At 36.6% G+C, this 14,521-nt stretch overlaps 1 protein-coding gene across 1 annotated transcript in view; it reads left to right on the top strand.

The window, feature by feature from the left end:
- RSF1 (remodeling and spacing factor 1) overlaps nt 1-14,521 on the top strand; it is a 170,100-nt gene that overhangs the window by 28,245 nt on the left and 127,334 nt on the right. Inside the window, exon 2 of the mRNA XM_024749386.1 lies at nt 14,085-14,176. Within this exon, the coding sequence (XP_024605154.1) occupies nt 14,085-14,176 (92 nt within the window). The remainder of the gene's footprint in view (nt 1-14,084; nt 14,177-14,521) is intronic.

Raw genomic sequence — 14,521 nt, 5'->3', positions numbered from 1 at the left:
TATTATTGTTTATTCATTTGCTAATCAACCAGTTGCTTGGGTTATGAGTTCATGTTTGTGAATAAATTACTTAAAATTTTTATTTTACATTCTTTTCCATGTTATTTTTCTTTATGGTTTATCAGAGGATATTGAATGTAGTTCCCCTGTGCTGTTCAGTAGGACCTTGTTGTTTATCCATTCCATATATAATAGTTTGTATCTGCTAATCCCAAACTCCCAATCCATCCCTCCCCCACCCTCTGCTTGGCAACCACAAGTCTGTTCTCTATGTCAGTGAGTCTGTTTCTCTTTCATAGGTAAGTTCATTTGTGTCATATTTTAGATTCCACATATAAGTGTTATAATATGGTATTTGTTTTTTTCTTTCTGACTTACTTCACTTAGTATGATAATCTCTAGGTCTACTCATGTTGCTGCAAATGGCATTATTTCATTCTTTTTTACGGCTGAGTAGTATTCCATTGTATATATGTAGTACATCTTTATTCATCTGTCAATGGACAGTTAGGTTGTTTCTACGTCTTGGTTATTGTATCAATAAATCGTGCTACTGTGAACATTGGGGTGCATATACCTTTTTGAATTATAGTTTTGCCTGGGTATATGCCCAGGAGTGGGATTGCTGGATCATATACTAACTCTATTTTTAGTTTTTTGAAGAACCTCCGTACTGTTTTCCACAGTGGCTGTACCAATTAACATTCCCACCAACAGTGTAGGAGGGTTCCCTTTTCCCCACACCCTCTCCAGCATTTATTATTTGTAGACTTTTTAATGATGACCATTCTGACTGGTGTGAGGTGGTACCTCATTGTAGTTTTTGATTAGCATTTCTCTAATAAAATAGATTTTTTTAAAGGCCACATCATCTATTCATTCAATAAGTGCTTATTGAATGTATGGTATGCACTAGGCACTGTCCTAGGTGCTGAAGATAAAGGCCTATTTAATGTGGGATAGAGGTGATCAGACAGGCATTTATGATACAGTGAGATGTATAAGCAAAATCATTTTGGAATATCCAGCAGGGGCACTTAATCCTGATAAGATAAAAGAATAATCAAAGAATGGATAAAAGAATGATTTCCTAAGGAGTGACAACCAAACAACTCTGAGGATGAATAGAGGTGGGTTGATGATAGAGGGAGCTGCACATGCTAAGGTACAAAGACTAGAAACAGCATGGAATGTTTGGGTATTCCATGAAGTTGAATATGGTGGATTTGTTGAGCCATTAGACCAAAACTAGCAACTCATTAGTCTGAACTTCTAGAGAAGTCTGTATGAGAAAAAGTAACCCATTATATTTGTGAAGCCACTCTGGTAAGGTTTTCTATTACTTGAACATATCCATAACCAGTAGAGTGAGACAACATATTTAAGTTGAAGTGAAGGGATGGATGAGATATCTTAGGAACAAAAGAAATGAAGTTCTAAAATAGAACCAGCTTTCAAGGAAAGGGCAGAAGTGGGCCTGCAAATGAATCCAAAACAGAGCAAAGAAATAAGAGGAGAAATCAAAAAAGTGGTGTCACAGGATGGCCAAGTTTCAAAAATGAAGTTGTGATCACTGCTGTCATATGCTGCCAAATTAAGGCAAAGACTAAAGCATCCATTTAATTTAACTAATGGAAGTCAGATTGTGGTGGGTTTGGAGCAAATGGGACAGGTGAGAAAATGGAAACTGAGTGCATAGAACTTTTTTCAGAAGGGTAGAGGAGGAGTGTGTGTTAGCTAGAGGGGGCTTTATCATACTATTAGTATGACCGCCCCAAGTTGATTTTTCTTTTGGTTTCTTTCTTTCTTTTTTTTTTAATATTTATTTATTTATTTAGGCTGTACCAGGTCTTAGTTGTGGCACGTGGGATCTTCCTTGCGGCCTGTTTAGTTGCAGCATGCAGGCTCTTAGTTGTAGTATTCAGGCTTCTTAGTTGCAGCCTGTGGACTTCTTAGCTGCAGCATGCAGACTCTTAGTTGCGACATATATGTGGGATCTAGTTCCCTGACCAGGGATCGAACCTGGGCCCCCTACATTGGGAGTGCCGATTTTTATCCACTGGACCACCAGGGAAGTACCCCCCACCCCAAGTTGATTTTTCAAAAGAAATCTTCACAAGTCCTTTACTCTTACTTGAATCGTTGTTTGAGGCCAGCAGCAGTTTAAAAAAAATATCCATTGAAAGTCATATATATTTAAAAAAAGTCATATATAAATGAAAATACTCATAAATATCACATTTTGTGGCTTTTCAAGGGACCCGGTCTTAGTAAACCATTCCTTCTAGGAACATTTTTTTTTCTTTAAAGTGTAGCACGTAAGCCTGCAGTTGGTGTACTTTCAGTTAGATTCTTACGCACGTAAGAACTGAGGATTGAGATAATGATGCTTCTTTGCCAACAATGAAGAGTAAGCGGTGGGGATGTTAGTTTTTCAACATAACTGAACAATCTCAGTGGAACACGTTAAGATCTTGACTATTCTGAACCTGTAGGAGAAAGGGTTCTTTAAACTGGGATATTTGTATGTCTTTTGGATTGTCTCCAAATTCTTTGAACATATTTACAGAAATTTTTATGTTTACCTTTTCTTAGGACGTCCATAGCTTTCATTCAAAATTAAGAGGTTGTCTTACGTTGGATTCCCCAGGCAGTAGACCCTGAGACAGAAATGTGAGTGCAAATAGTTTATTTGGAAACTGATGCCAGGAAACACTGACAAGGGCAGGGGAAGTGATACTGGAAAGGGGAAAAAAAAGCCAATATGGGATGTGTTTTCAAGTATGTTATTTTATAGGCTACTGGGACTAAATCCTCTGTTGAGCTGAAAGACAGTGTAGATTATATCTCAGGTTCATCCCAGCAAAGGGGTTAAGGAACTCTTTCAGTTACTGGTTTAGGGATGCCCTCAGGAATGCTTAACTCCCCTGCCCTGTAGTCAGAAAAAAACCCTCATGTGAAGACTTGCACATGCTTGCAGGTTGGCCTGTACTGGAATCATAAGTGCTGAGGGGATAAAGGTGAGGTGCTGCCAGCATCTGCTACAGAGGTAACAAAAAAATACAGTTTTATTTCTTGGTTAATTGAAAATGTTTTAAAATTGTTTAATTGACTGGAAATTCTGTGACATTAAAGAATTACTAGTTTTTAGGTGGTAATAATATTATTATGCTTATTTTTAAAGAGTCCTTATCCCTTAGAGATACACCGTGAAATATTTGTGGATGAAATCATGATATCTGGAATTTGCTTTAAAATAACACGTTAGGGTGGATCAAGGTGGTATGAATGGTTAAATAACCCATATAAGACTGCCAGAAAACATGCCCTGTTGTCTTTTTCTTTAAATTGTATCAAATGTTAATTAAGAACAGATCAGCTCCTTTAGAAATCTTCAGGCAGAACCTGTTTTTTATTGTTTTGCTGATGTTTCAATTGAATATACTTAAATCACCAGTATTTTATTCAGACAACCTTGTTTGCTTATTAATAATTTTTAATAGTCAGTTGACTGGCCCCTGAATAAGGTGTCAGCATTTGCTTTAAATAAGACATGATCACCATCTGGTGGTGAATAACAGTAACTTTGGTTTTTTTATTGCTTTATGGTTTATAAAGTGTTTTTATGTACATTTTCTCATTTATTGAAATAACTGTAGAAGTTACAGTGAATTCATTTGTTATGCTTTCTGCCAAGATTTTAGGAAACTGTAAGATGACATGGTATGTTACTTATATCGTTATCTCTGCTTGTCAAATGAATGTTGATTGAAAGAAAAGTATGATCACTTGTTAGCAAGGAATAAAGATGACATAAATTTCATAAAGAAATAGTTATTTTTTTCAATTTATTTATCTTATTTATTTTGTTTTTGGCTGCATTGGGTCTTCCTTGCTGCACATGGGCCTTCTCTAGTTGCAGTGAGCAGGGGCTACTCTTCGTTGTGGTGTGTGGACTTCTCATTGTGGTGGCTTCTCGTTGTGGAGCACGGGCTCTAGGGCACGCAGGCTCAGTAGTTGTGGCTCGTGGGCTCAGTAGTTGTGGCACACGTGCTTTAGTTGCTCCGCAGTATGTGGGATCTTCCCGGACCAGGGCTTGAAACTGTGTCCCCTGCATTGGCAGGCGGATCCTTAACCACTACGCCACCAGGGAAGTCCCAAGAGATATAGTTCTTTTAATTTAAGTTCATAGATGTGCAGAATGGTCTTTAAAAGAAACATCAAACTGATTTCCTAACACCTAAAATCGTGGTATTGAATCATAAAGGCATCTTTTAGTGTGCTTTTAAGTTTTTAAATACTACAGAATATACATGATGGGGATAGAAATCTAGCACTTTATAGAGGCCTGGTGTTAGGAAATCACTATATAGGTATTTATTTAATTAAACTTGTGGACTTCATTATTGACTCCTGTATACAAATGTCCATGGGAGCATTCACATCTTCCATCCCTTTCCTCAAAAGGGAGAGAAAAGGGGAAATAAAACCCTGCCAATAAGTTGTTTTGGGTTAGTGCTGTCACCAGATGGCTCACACAGTGAACTGAAATTCTAAAGCCACTTTTGCCATCTTTTTCATCTCATCTCCCTCATCACTTTCCTACATACTTTTCAGATAATTTTTCTTTCACACCTAAAGGAACTTTCTTTTTTTCTAGCTGTCTGAGAACTTTTAAAATTTCCTCACTCCATCTCTCCCTGTTGCTTTCCTTCTCCTTTATTTTCTTGTCCCATTCTAGTTCATCAAATAGTTGAATGAGCCAGGAACTGTGCTTGGTGGAGGGAATACAACAATGAAAAAGGCAGATAGATCTGACCCTTACCTTGGAGCTTACATCTAAGGGTGGCAGAGAGGAAGAAGAGGAGATAGATGATAGGTAATTACAAAGTGAGACTGTAAAGGTAGTTAAGACTATATGATGTCAAAGAGCCTACCTTTATTTTCTTTCTCTTTTCCTGTTTTATACTTAGTTCTTACTCTCTCTTAATTATCAGTATTGGGGATAAATTTAAAACAATTTTTTAGCTAGCATGCTTGGTTTTCTGCTTTATTTAAATATTAAAATTGTAACATAATTTTTCCCATTATTGTGTTTAACATTATGGATAAAATCAGTTCTTGTGGGGTAGCAAGGCAGTTTGCAGCTTGGCTTTGGTTTCAGTGGATACAGCCTCTTTCGCAGGTTGAGCATTGTCTAAAGATGGTGCTTTACATTTTGAGTAACAGTGTTTGCTTTTGAATTCTAAAGCACAGTGTTTCTCAACCTTTTTTTTTTCTTTTTCCCATGATCACACTCCTAAAGAGAAAACTTTAATTTAAAATTAATTTCTCTCTAGCAAGAGAATTTAAATACTAAGGGGTAAGATTTTGTCAGGTAGGGTTAAGTTGCTGAGAACTGTAAACCATATCTGAGATTTTTTGCCCTCCTCAAGGATCAGTTTTTGCCCTCTTGGGTGCAGTATTGCTCCCACGGAGAATATATACTGTAGTGGACTTTATTTTTATAATTGTAAATTTTCCAGAAAGCAATTTGGAAGTGAAGTGACTGTTTTAAAACTTTTAACTATGGAAACGGATAGGAAAACAGCAACAGCAGTCATGGTTGCACAACTTTGTGAATGTTATTAATGCCACTGAATTTTACACTTAAAATGGTTAAGATGACAAATTTTATGTTATTTGTATTTTACCACAGTTTAAACATTAATCATAAAACATACCAAAACCCATTGATTTGTGTACTTTAAAAGGATGAAGTGTATGGTATGTAAATTACTTTTCAATAAAGCTGTTGAAAAAAGAAAGAATGGATTGGGAGGAGGAGGAGTAGTCTTTCTGTTGTTACAGAAAGCTGGATTACATTTTAGAAGTGGTTAATGCCTCAGAGTGCATAGGCAGGAACAACCCAAGGTAAAAGATAAAAACCCAGATACTGAGCTATGCCGAAAGGGTGGCTTGATTCATAAGTCAGGTCTTCTGAACTATTCCTCCATCCATTTGGTACTTTAAGAAACATTAGGAAGAGCCTTGGATTGGAAGGCCAGAGGTCTGGGATCTTGCTTGGGCTCTCTTCGACCTTGAGCAATTGACATCACATCTTAGCTGCTAAGTTTTCTAGTTTATCAGAGAGTGTGCTTTCAGTTCAAAAATGCTAAATCCTATGACGACTTCGACTTCTGTGTTATTCTAAGGCAAGTAAATACCTGCCTCAATACTTAGACTTGGACATTGAATATTAGAGCTGGAAGACTTTAGATCATCTGGTACAACTCCATTTATGGATGAGAAAATTGAGGTTTGCACCTCTTTCTCTTGACTCTTTCTAGTGCTTTTCATAATATACATGTAACGCAGTTTTAAAGAATACTTAGTTGGGCTTCCCTGGTGGCGCAGTGGTTGAGAGTCCACCTGCCCATGCAGGGGACACGGGTTCGTGCCCTGGTCTGGGAGGATCCCACATGCCGCAGAGCAGCTGGGCCCGTGAGCCATGGCCGCTGAGCCTGCACGTTCAGAGCCTGTGCTCCGCAACGGGAGAGACCACAACAGTAAGAGGCCCCTGTACCGCAAAAAAAAAAAAAAAAGAATACTTAGTTGAAATATTAAGTGCAGGCTTTTAAGTGCAGTATGAACATTTGAAATGATGAAGAGTATGAGAAATAAGACATGGTACACATAAATTTATTTAACTTTATTATTAAATGTCTATGTGTATATGTTGCCTTTCTAAATCATGACTAATCAAACGAAAAGTTGTGGTTTCTGCTTTTAAAAATGAACAAATCAATAGGAATCACATAGAAGACAGATATATAGTAGTTACTTTCTCAGATTGAGATTGGTGAAGGTGCTTGTTAGAAAATACTTTAGAAATTTTGAAATTTCCTAGATTTTGCAGTTTTCCTTGAGGGTACTTCTCTAAATCTCCACTGCTACCACCTTAGTCCAAGCCATCATTATCTCTTGCCTGAAGTATGGCACTAGCCTCCTAGTTAGTCTAGTTGTATTCCCCACTTATACAAAATTAGAAAGCTGTATAATGCAGTTTCACATGCTCATCACCTAGATTCAGTGAAATTTTGTAATTTTGTTTCACCTGTAACTCCATCTGTCCTCTGCTGCTTAGGTTATTATGAAGCAGAGCCTAGACAAAGAATGATCTTTTCAAAACTTAGATCAGGAAACTTTCCTAAATTCCTCCCTTGATTTCTCATTACACTCAAAATATAATCAAAACTCTTTACATGGACCTCAAGGCTTTATAAGATATGACCTTTGCTTACTTCTTCAGTGGCATCTTTTACCATTTTCTCTTTCCTGCCACACTGGAAGCTTTTATCTGCCTCAGGTCTTCTCTACAGGCATTTCCTTGTGCCTGGCATGTTCTTCCCTTCCTTGGCTTGGTTGGCTGCTGCTTTTCATTCTTTTTTTTATTAGACAGCCTTTCGCTGATGGTTTTATCCTGTGTAAAAATGTTTACCTAAAATGTTAGCAATTGGTGCATTTAGGTGAAGGGTGTACTAGTCTTTCAACCTTTCACTAGATTTAAAATTATTGGAGGAAAAGATGTTGAGGGAAAAAAATCCCTCCTCTTCCTTAAATACCATGATATCATTATTTCTTTCTTTTAAAATTTGTTTTGGGTCTCTCTTTCCTTCCTTCCCTACCCATCCCCCCACCCCTCCCATGATTATTAAATTGAGTAGAGAGAAAAGAGAGAAGGGAAATATAATTATCTGATTAGAGTTGGAGGCGTATGTTATTGGAAGCCATTGCCTCAAGTACCTGGGATTCCCTCTGCCAGGATGCTGTTTTTCAAGTACATATAAGGAAAGAGTAACCCTTTAAAGACTGACTGATGTGAGGGTGGCTCACATCATCTTACCTAGAGGTCTTTCCTCCCCATAAACATCTACCTTCTCCTTCAGGAAGAGGTGCTGAATGCTGGTTATTCGAGCCTCCAGCCATACTGATGTTTATAGTAGTATACTGATTACTTTCTTTGTAGCAGAGATGTTTCCACGGCTTTGGTTCTGAAATAATCTGAGCCATGTTTGGTGTGTTTCTTTACCTATATGGGAACAGCAGTATGATTCTAAATGAAACCCAAAACCTAAATGGAGCATTAGAAACCCCTTGGTTTGCCTGCTTACATAACAACTATTCTTGGATTTTTTTTTTCCATTATGGTAATAATGGAAAGCTGAGCTTAGTGATTTATATTACACTTACCTGGCATCTCGCATCTATAAACTGTAGCTTTTCAGATAATGACCAAAGTTTTAGTTCATAGTCTTGAGGCTTTTTTTTTTCTTGCTTTTCTGAAAACTTTAAGATGATTGATTAAATGAACTTTTTGCAGATAAGGTATATAAAAACATAATAGTTACTTCAAGGATCAAGTGGTCTGTGGGACCAGTGTCATTATGGTTAAAACTGTGCTCCCCCAACAGAGTTTGTAGAAACTGGCAGTAAGTAAAATCTTTTTGTAAGCTTATACTTAAATCCCTGTATCTGAAATCAGTGTTCTTTTATCAATGGCCTACATAAAATCAACTGTTTTGTGACTCTAAGTGTATCGCTGCTTACAACCATAGAGGAAGTTTAAGTAAAAGACTTCATTGAGAAATGAGAGGAATTATGTAATTTAGTTATTATGACCAGCTGTAAATTTCTACCATTAAAAAGAGAATTGTATATAATAAAACTAGAATTTCAGAAGCAGCAGCATTCTTAAGGCTTGGTGTTGGAAAGATGCTTAGAAAAATGTAAAACTATAGAACATCTTTGGGTGATTGGATCAGTAATACATTCTGGGATCCTAACCACTTACTGCTGTTTCATACCTGCATCATTTTGGCAGGCCCTTCATGAATTCACACAGCACCTGACCTTTTCTTCTGCTTCAGAACCTTTCACCTTCTTGAGGCCTTGTGAAAGAAACGTGTCTGTTAAAGGTTATGTATCAAATCTGTCATGTGAAAAGGTAGAGATCTTGGTTCAATTGGGACAAAACCTGTATTTTTCAGAATGACATGAAATTGGTTAATAGATAATTCTTAGAAGGAAGTTAATAATTACCTAATGTTCTTGAAATGAAATTATTTAGGAAATGTTCCAGGTGATAAATAAGTGAATTTATAGATCGTCAGTGCGTGTTATAGAAAATGATCATGTGTTTAAAAAATATGATTGATATTTTATAGCTGCACTGCCCCAAACCCTAGCCATTTACCACATGTGGCTATTTAAGTTAATTAAAAATTAGTAAAATTAAAAGTCTAGTTCCTTAGTTTTATTAGCACATATCAAGTGCTAAATAGTCACATGTAGCTAATGGCTGCTGTTTTGAAAAGTGCAGAAATAGACTGCACTGTTTAGAGAATGCAAAGTATGGGAATTATAATATTTTCAATTTAACTTTTCTATTGAAGTTTTTGTCTGCTTCTTATTGACTGGCAAAATATTAAGAGCTACAAGTGTCCATAAGGTTATTAGCCTGTCAGTTCTATTTGTAACAAAAAAAATAAGTAAATTGGATGTTAACTAGACATATTGTGGCGATCATTTTGCAGTATTTACAAATATCAAGTCATTATGTTGTACACCTGAAACTAAATATAGTGTTATATGTCAGTTGTATCACCAAAAAAAAAAAAATAAAATAAGTAAATTGTTAGTAAATTGTGAGTTCTAAATTTTAGTTTTAAATGTGCTAGCTCTATGTGATCCAGTACAGTAGCCAGTAGCCATATGTGGCCCTTGAGCAGTTGAAATATGGCTAGGGTGAATTGAGATATGCTGTAAGGGTAAAATGATATATTTTGAATACTAGGTATCACCCCAAAAGTGTACAATGGATGAAGACGGTCAAAAGGTACAAACTTTCAGTTATAAAATAAATAAGTCATGGGGAGGTAATATACAGAATGGTGACTACAGTTAATAATAGTGTACTAAAAAAAAAAGAAAAAAAGTAATAGTGTACTGCATATTTGAAAGTTGCTAAGCAAGGAGAGCTTAAAAGTTCTCATAAGAAAAACAATTTGTAACTATGTATGGTGGTGGGTGTAACTAGACTTATTGTGGTGATCATTTTGCAGTGTATACGAATATTAAATCATTATGCTGTACATCTGAAAGTAATACTGTCATATGTCAATGATGTATAATTTTAATTGAGTTATAAATTAAAAAAATAAGTAAAATGTCAAGTAAAAGTCTGAAATTTTAAATGCTGATAGTATGTTGAAATAACATTGAGATATATAGTGCTACATAACATAAATTGTTAAAATTAATTTTGACCTTTTTTTTACTTTTATGAATGAACTAATAGAAAATTTGAAATTATGTGGCTCATTTTATATTTCTATTGGATAGTACTGTGTAACAGCCAATGCTCTAATAAGGAAATCTACTTCTACATGCCTAAATCAAGAATGACTATATTTGCGAAGTGGGATGAAAAACATTTTTTGCATATATTTACTTTTGTCCTCTTGGATTTTTAAAAATAGTACCAATTGCATCAAAACTTTTTGTGATTTCATTTGTCTGTGATGTGGAGGATATGCATAAAACACAGGTGCAGAGCTTTTACCTGATAAATGAGTGATATAGATAATATGAATACTGTGGGCATTCCAAGGAAAAAGATGTTGCTGGAATCATTGGAAAGGTATCTCAGAGACTTTTAGGGCTTTTATTGACCCAGCATTAAAAGATGAATATGGGGCTTCCCTGGTGGCGCAGTGGTTGAGAGTCCGCCTGGCGATGCAGCGGACACGGGTTCGTGCCCCGGTCCGGGAAGGTCCCACATGCCGCGGAGTGGCTGGGCCCATGAGCCATGGCCGCTGAGCCTGCGCGTCCGGAGCAACGGGAGAGGCCACAACAGTGAGAGGCCCACATACTGAAAAAACAAAACAAAACAAACAAACAAAAAAGATGAATATGATTCAAGTGGCAGAAAACAGTAAACTGGAGCGCTCAAATAAAAGCCCAGATAGGTTGTAGACTGGGTATGCTTAGTGGATAGTGAACAGGCCAGAATGACTTGAATCAAGCATTTCAGTGCAGAAGTAAGAGGGAAGGATTGGAGAGTTAGGTTGAAATTGAATATTGGGACTCTTTGGCTAGGGTAAGAAACCTAGATGAGTTTATATAAGTATTTAGGAGCCATCAAAGATATTTATGAACTGGGAAGTGACATGAAAGCAGTATTTTTTTTTTTAAAGATTGGTTTGGTTACAGGAGAGTATCCATACCTGTTTTTCTGAAGTGAGAAGGTGCAATGATATAGAGAAATTGGGGAAGATAGGGAGCAGGTTTGAGATGTAGAAAGGTAGAATCATTAAGACTACTATGTTTGGGGAAAAGGAAAAAGGAGAAATTGAAACTGACCTTGGTTCCCCAAATGTCATGACAGAAGTGAAAATAAAGGTATTTTAGCTTTGTATAATGTTTTCTTTTTTTAATTATTATTAATTTATGTATTTTTGGCTGCATTGGGTCTTTGTTGCTGCGCGCGGGCTTTCTCTAGTTGTGGCGAGCAGGGGCTACTCTTCGTTGTGGTGTGCAGGGTTCTCATTGCGGTGGCTTTTCTTGTTGTGGAGCAGGGGCTCTAGGCACGCGGGCTTCAGTAGTTGTAGCATGTGGGCTCAGTAGTTGTGGCTTGTGGGCTCTAGAGCATAGGATCAGTAGTTGTGGTGCATGGGCTTAGTTGCTCTACAGCATGTGGGATCTTCCCGGACCAGGGCTCGAACCCATGTGCCCTGCATTGGCAGGTGGATTCTTAACCACTGTGCCACCGGGGGAGCCCTGTATAATGTTTCCTGTTTTTAAAACTGTAAGATAGCCAGTTCAACCCTTTATTACAGACGAGGAATTTGAGAGTCATTGTTTAAAGAACTTGACCAGAATCATGGTCTCCTTGTCTTAAGTAGTAGAGTTGAGGATTGAGCCCAGGTCTTTTTCTTCCTGATGTATTGTCATTGGCATCTACTCAGTTGCCTAAGTCAGTGCCTCAGTTTTTCTTGATGCTTTCCCTTTGCTCAGTCAGCCAGTCCCTAAGTTTTATTATTTGTTTCCTAAACATATCTCAAATCTCCCCACTTCTCTTGGTACCACCTCTGCCTTCAGGTTACTCCCATCTTTCTGGATTGATATTTTCCTGAATTTATATCGTCTCTACCCTGCACACCACCTCCTAAAACAAATAAGCAAATAAAAGCTATCTGTTTTCCCACAGTTCAGTTTTTGAGATCTTTCTAAATTATAGAGCACTCTCGCTTAAACTTTTTAATAAAATGTAAACTTTGTAGCCTGTTCTTATAAGATTCTTCATGATACCCCTTTTCTGAGTGCTTCCACTTCCATGCTCACTTTGTTTTTCAGCCTTTTGTATCTGCTGTTACTTTCATAAGCAGTGTCCTTTCCCCCTTTTCTCCACTTCACCCTCAATCCCGTGTATTCTGGTCTTGGCTTAATTTGATTGTCTGTTTACTCATCAGTAATCATCCCTCCCCTGCTTCTTTCCTTTACCTCCAGCTCACCCACCATTTACCTCCCCCCCGCCCCCGCCCCAGAGAAGACTCCCTTAAGTAGGCTCATTAAAGGTAGAGACTATTTCTTGCTTACTAATAGTGGACCCACAGAAATTTGTTGAATAGTGAAATGTTTTTATGCTTCAGGGTCATTTCAAGTTAGAAGTGGCTTTACTGGAGCGTAAAGAATCTGAAAGAATGAATGAAAAAAATTAGTCCATCACTTCCCAACCTGTACTTCAGAGCACTTGTATACTACAAGGTATTGTGTGTTTCACAGAAAAAGATTCCATGATCAAATATATTAGGGAATGCTGCAGATTATATCCAAGATAGGGATATAAGACTATTTATATAAGACTAATCAATTAAGGCTTCGGGAAGTTCTGTGGTAAAAATAAATATATATTTCCCTAATGTATTTGATTAGGGAAACTTTTTAGATAGTATAAATGTAATTTCTCTTAGGTTGCTGGCAGTATTTGGTATTTGGGAAATGCTAAATGTGTGTGTCCTTTATTTCCCTCAGGTCTAATTAATACAGTTATACCATATAATCAGATGATGCCCAGGGGATATTTGGAGGAACTCTGGTTGTTTACAGTTGGAAGAGAAAACTTGAGGGAAGATACAGCTGTGTTCAAATATTTGAAGTTTCCAATAAAAGAGGAATTGAAAGTATTTTCTTTGAAACTAGAGAATAAGAGCAAGAAACGGGAGGAAGGTGTAGGGAGGCAGATTTTTTACTTTGTGTAAGGGTAACTTTCTAGTAATTAGAATTTTGGAAGGTTAAGTAAATTTTCTGTCCCTGTAGTTTGTCAAGCAGAGATTTATAGGGATGCTATAGAGGAGTTTACCACATTAGATAAGGGATGGATCAGAAGAGTAGTTTTCTTCAACAGCTTGAAAACCAATTAGACTCTATTTCTGAGATATCTGTCAATTTGGAATTTATATTCATTGATTCCTTTCTGATTCTGTGAATCTGTGTCTTGGTCTGCAATCTCAGTCAAGAAACCAAATATGAGGTCTGAGAAACACAGTAGAAATTTTAGTTGTATAGTTAAGTGATTTTACTTTATGGTATTTTTTATAGACTTTATTTTTTAGAGCAGTTTTAGATTCACAAAAAAAATGGAGCACGAAGTAGAGAGAGTTCACATATACCCTCTTCCTCCGCACATGTACAACCTCTCTCACTGTCCACATCCCACACTACTATGGTACATTTGTTGAAATTGATGAACCTACATTGACACATTATTATCACCCAAAAGTCTGCAGTTTACATTAGAGTTCACTCTTAATTGTTGATGTTTTGAAAGAAAACATGAATATTCTTGTTCATGTTTAAAAAAGTAGTTTTCAGTTATTTCTTGCCCTAGTTTAGTCTTTTCTGATTCAGAGTTCTAAAAGATAACTAAATCAACATCTATTTTGAAAAAGTATTCAGCATTGAAGAAAGTTCTTTTTTTATGATCCTAAATGTTTACAAATGTTTTATTTTGCTGGCTAACAGTATTTTTTCTTCCTTTTAAGTACCTAAAGAATTGGTGGAGCTCCATTTGAAGTTGATGAGGAAGATTGGCAAATCTGTTACAGCAGATAGATGGGAAAAATATTTGATCAAGGTAAATATTTGTAAATCACCTTCTCTGTATTCTATCTAGCATAAATCGATGTTATGTTTCATAATATGCTCTGATTTTTAAAATGGTCTCCTAAAAGTTGCAAAATATGACTCAGAAATCTATATGATTACTACAAGTATGTGATTCTTCTTTGCAGCTACTAAGCAATAGTCTAGAGTCCCAAAGTTAGATTTCAGAGGTGTTATCTTGTGTCAAACACTGTGCTCAGGACTTTCCATGTTTTCTCTCAGTTTCTTTCATGATTTCTTAAAATTGTCCTGATCAACTCAATTAAGCTATAGATAAGGCCCAACAAACTTGTCATTTTTCTTTGAGATCACATAG

The sequence above is a fragment of the Neophocaena asiaeorientalis genome, unplaced genomic scaffold (assembly GCF_003031525.2).
Source record: "Neophocaena asiaeorientalis asiaeorientalis breed wild unplaced genomic scaffold, Neophocaena_asiaeorientalis_V1.1 scaffold363, whole genome shotgun sequence".
Lineage (NCBI taxonomy): Eukaryota > Metazoa > Chordata > Mammalia > Artiodactyla > Phocoenidae > Neophocaena > Neophocaena asiaeorientalis.
This window is presented reverse-complemented; position numbering and strand designations above follow the sequence as displayed.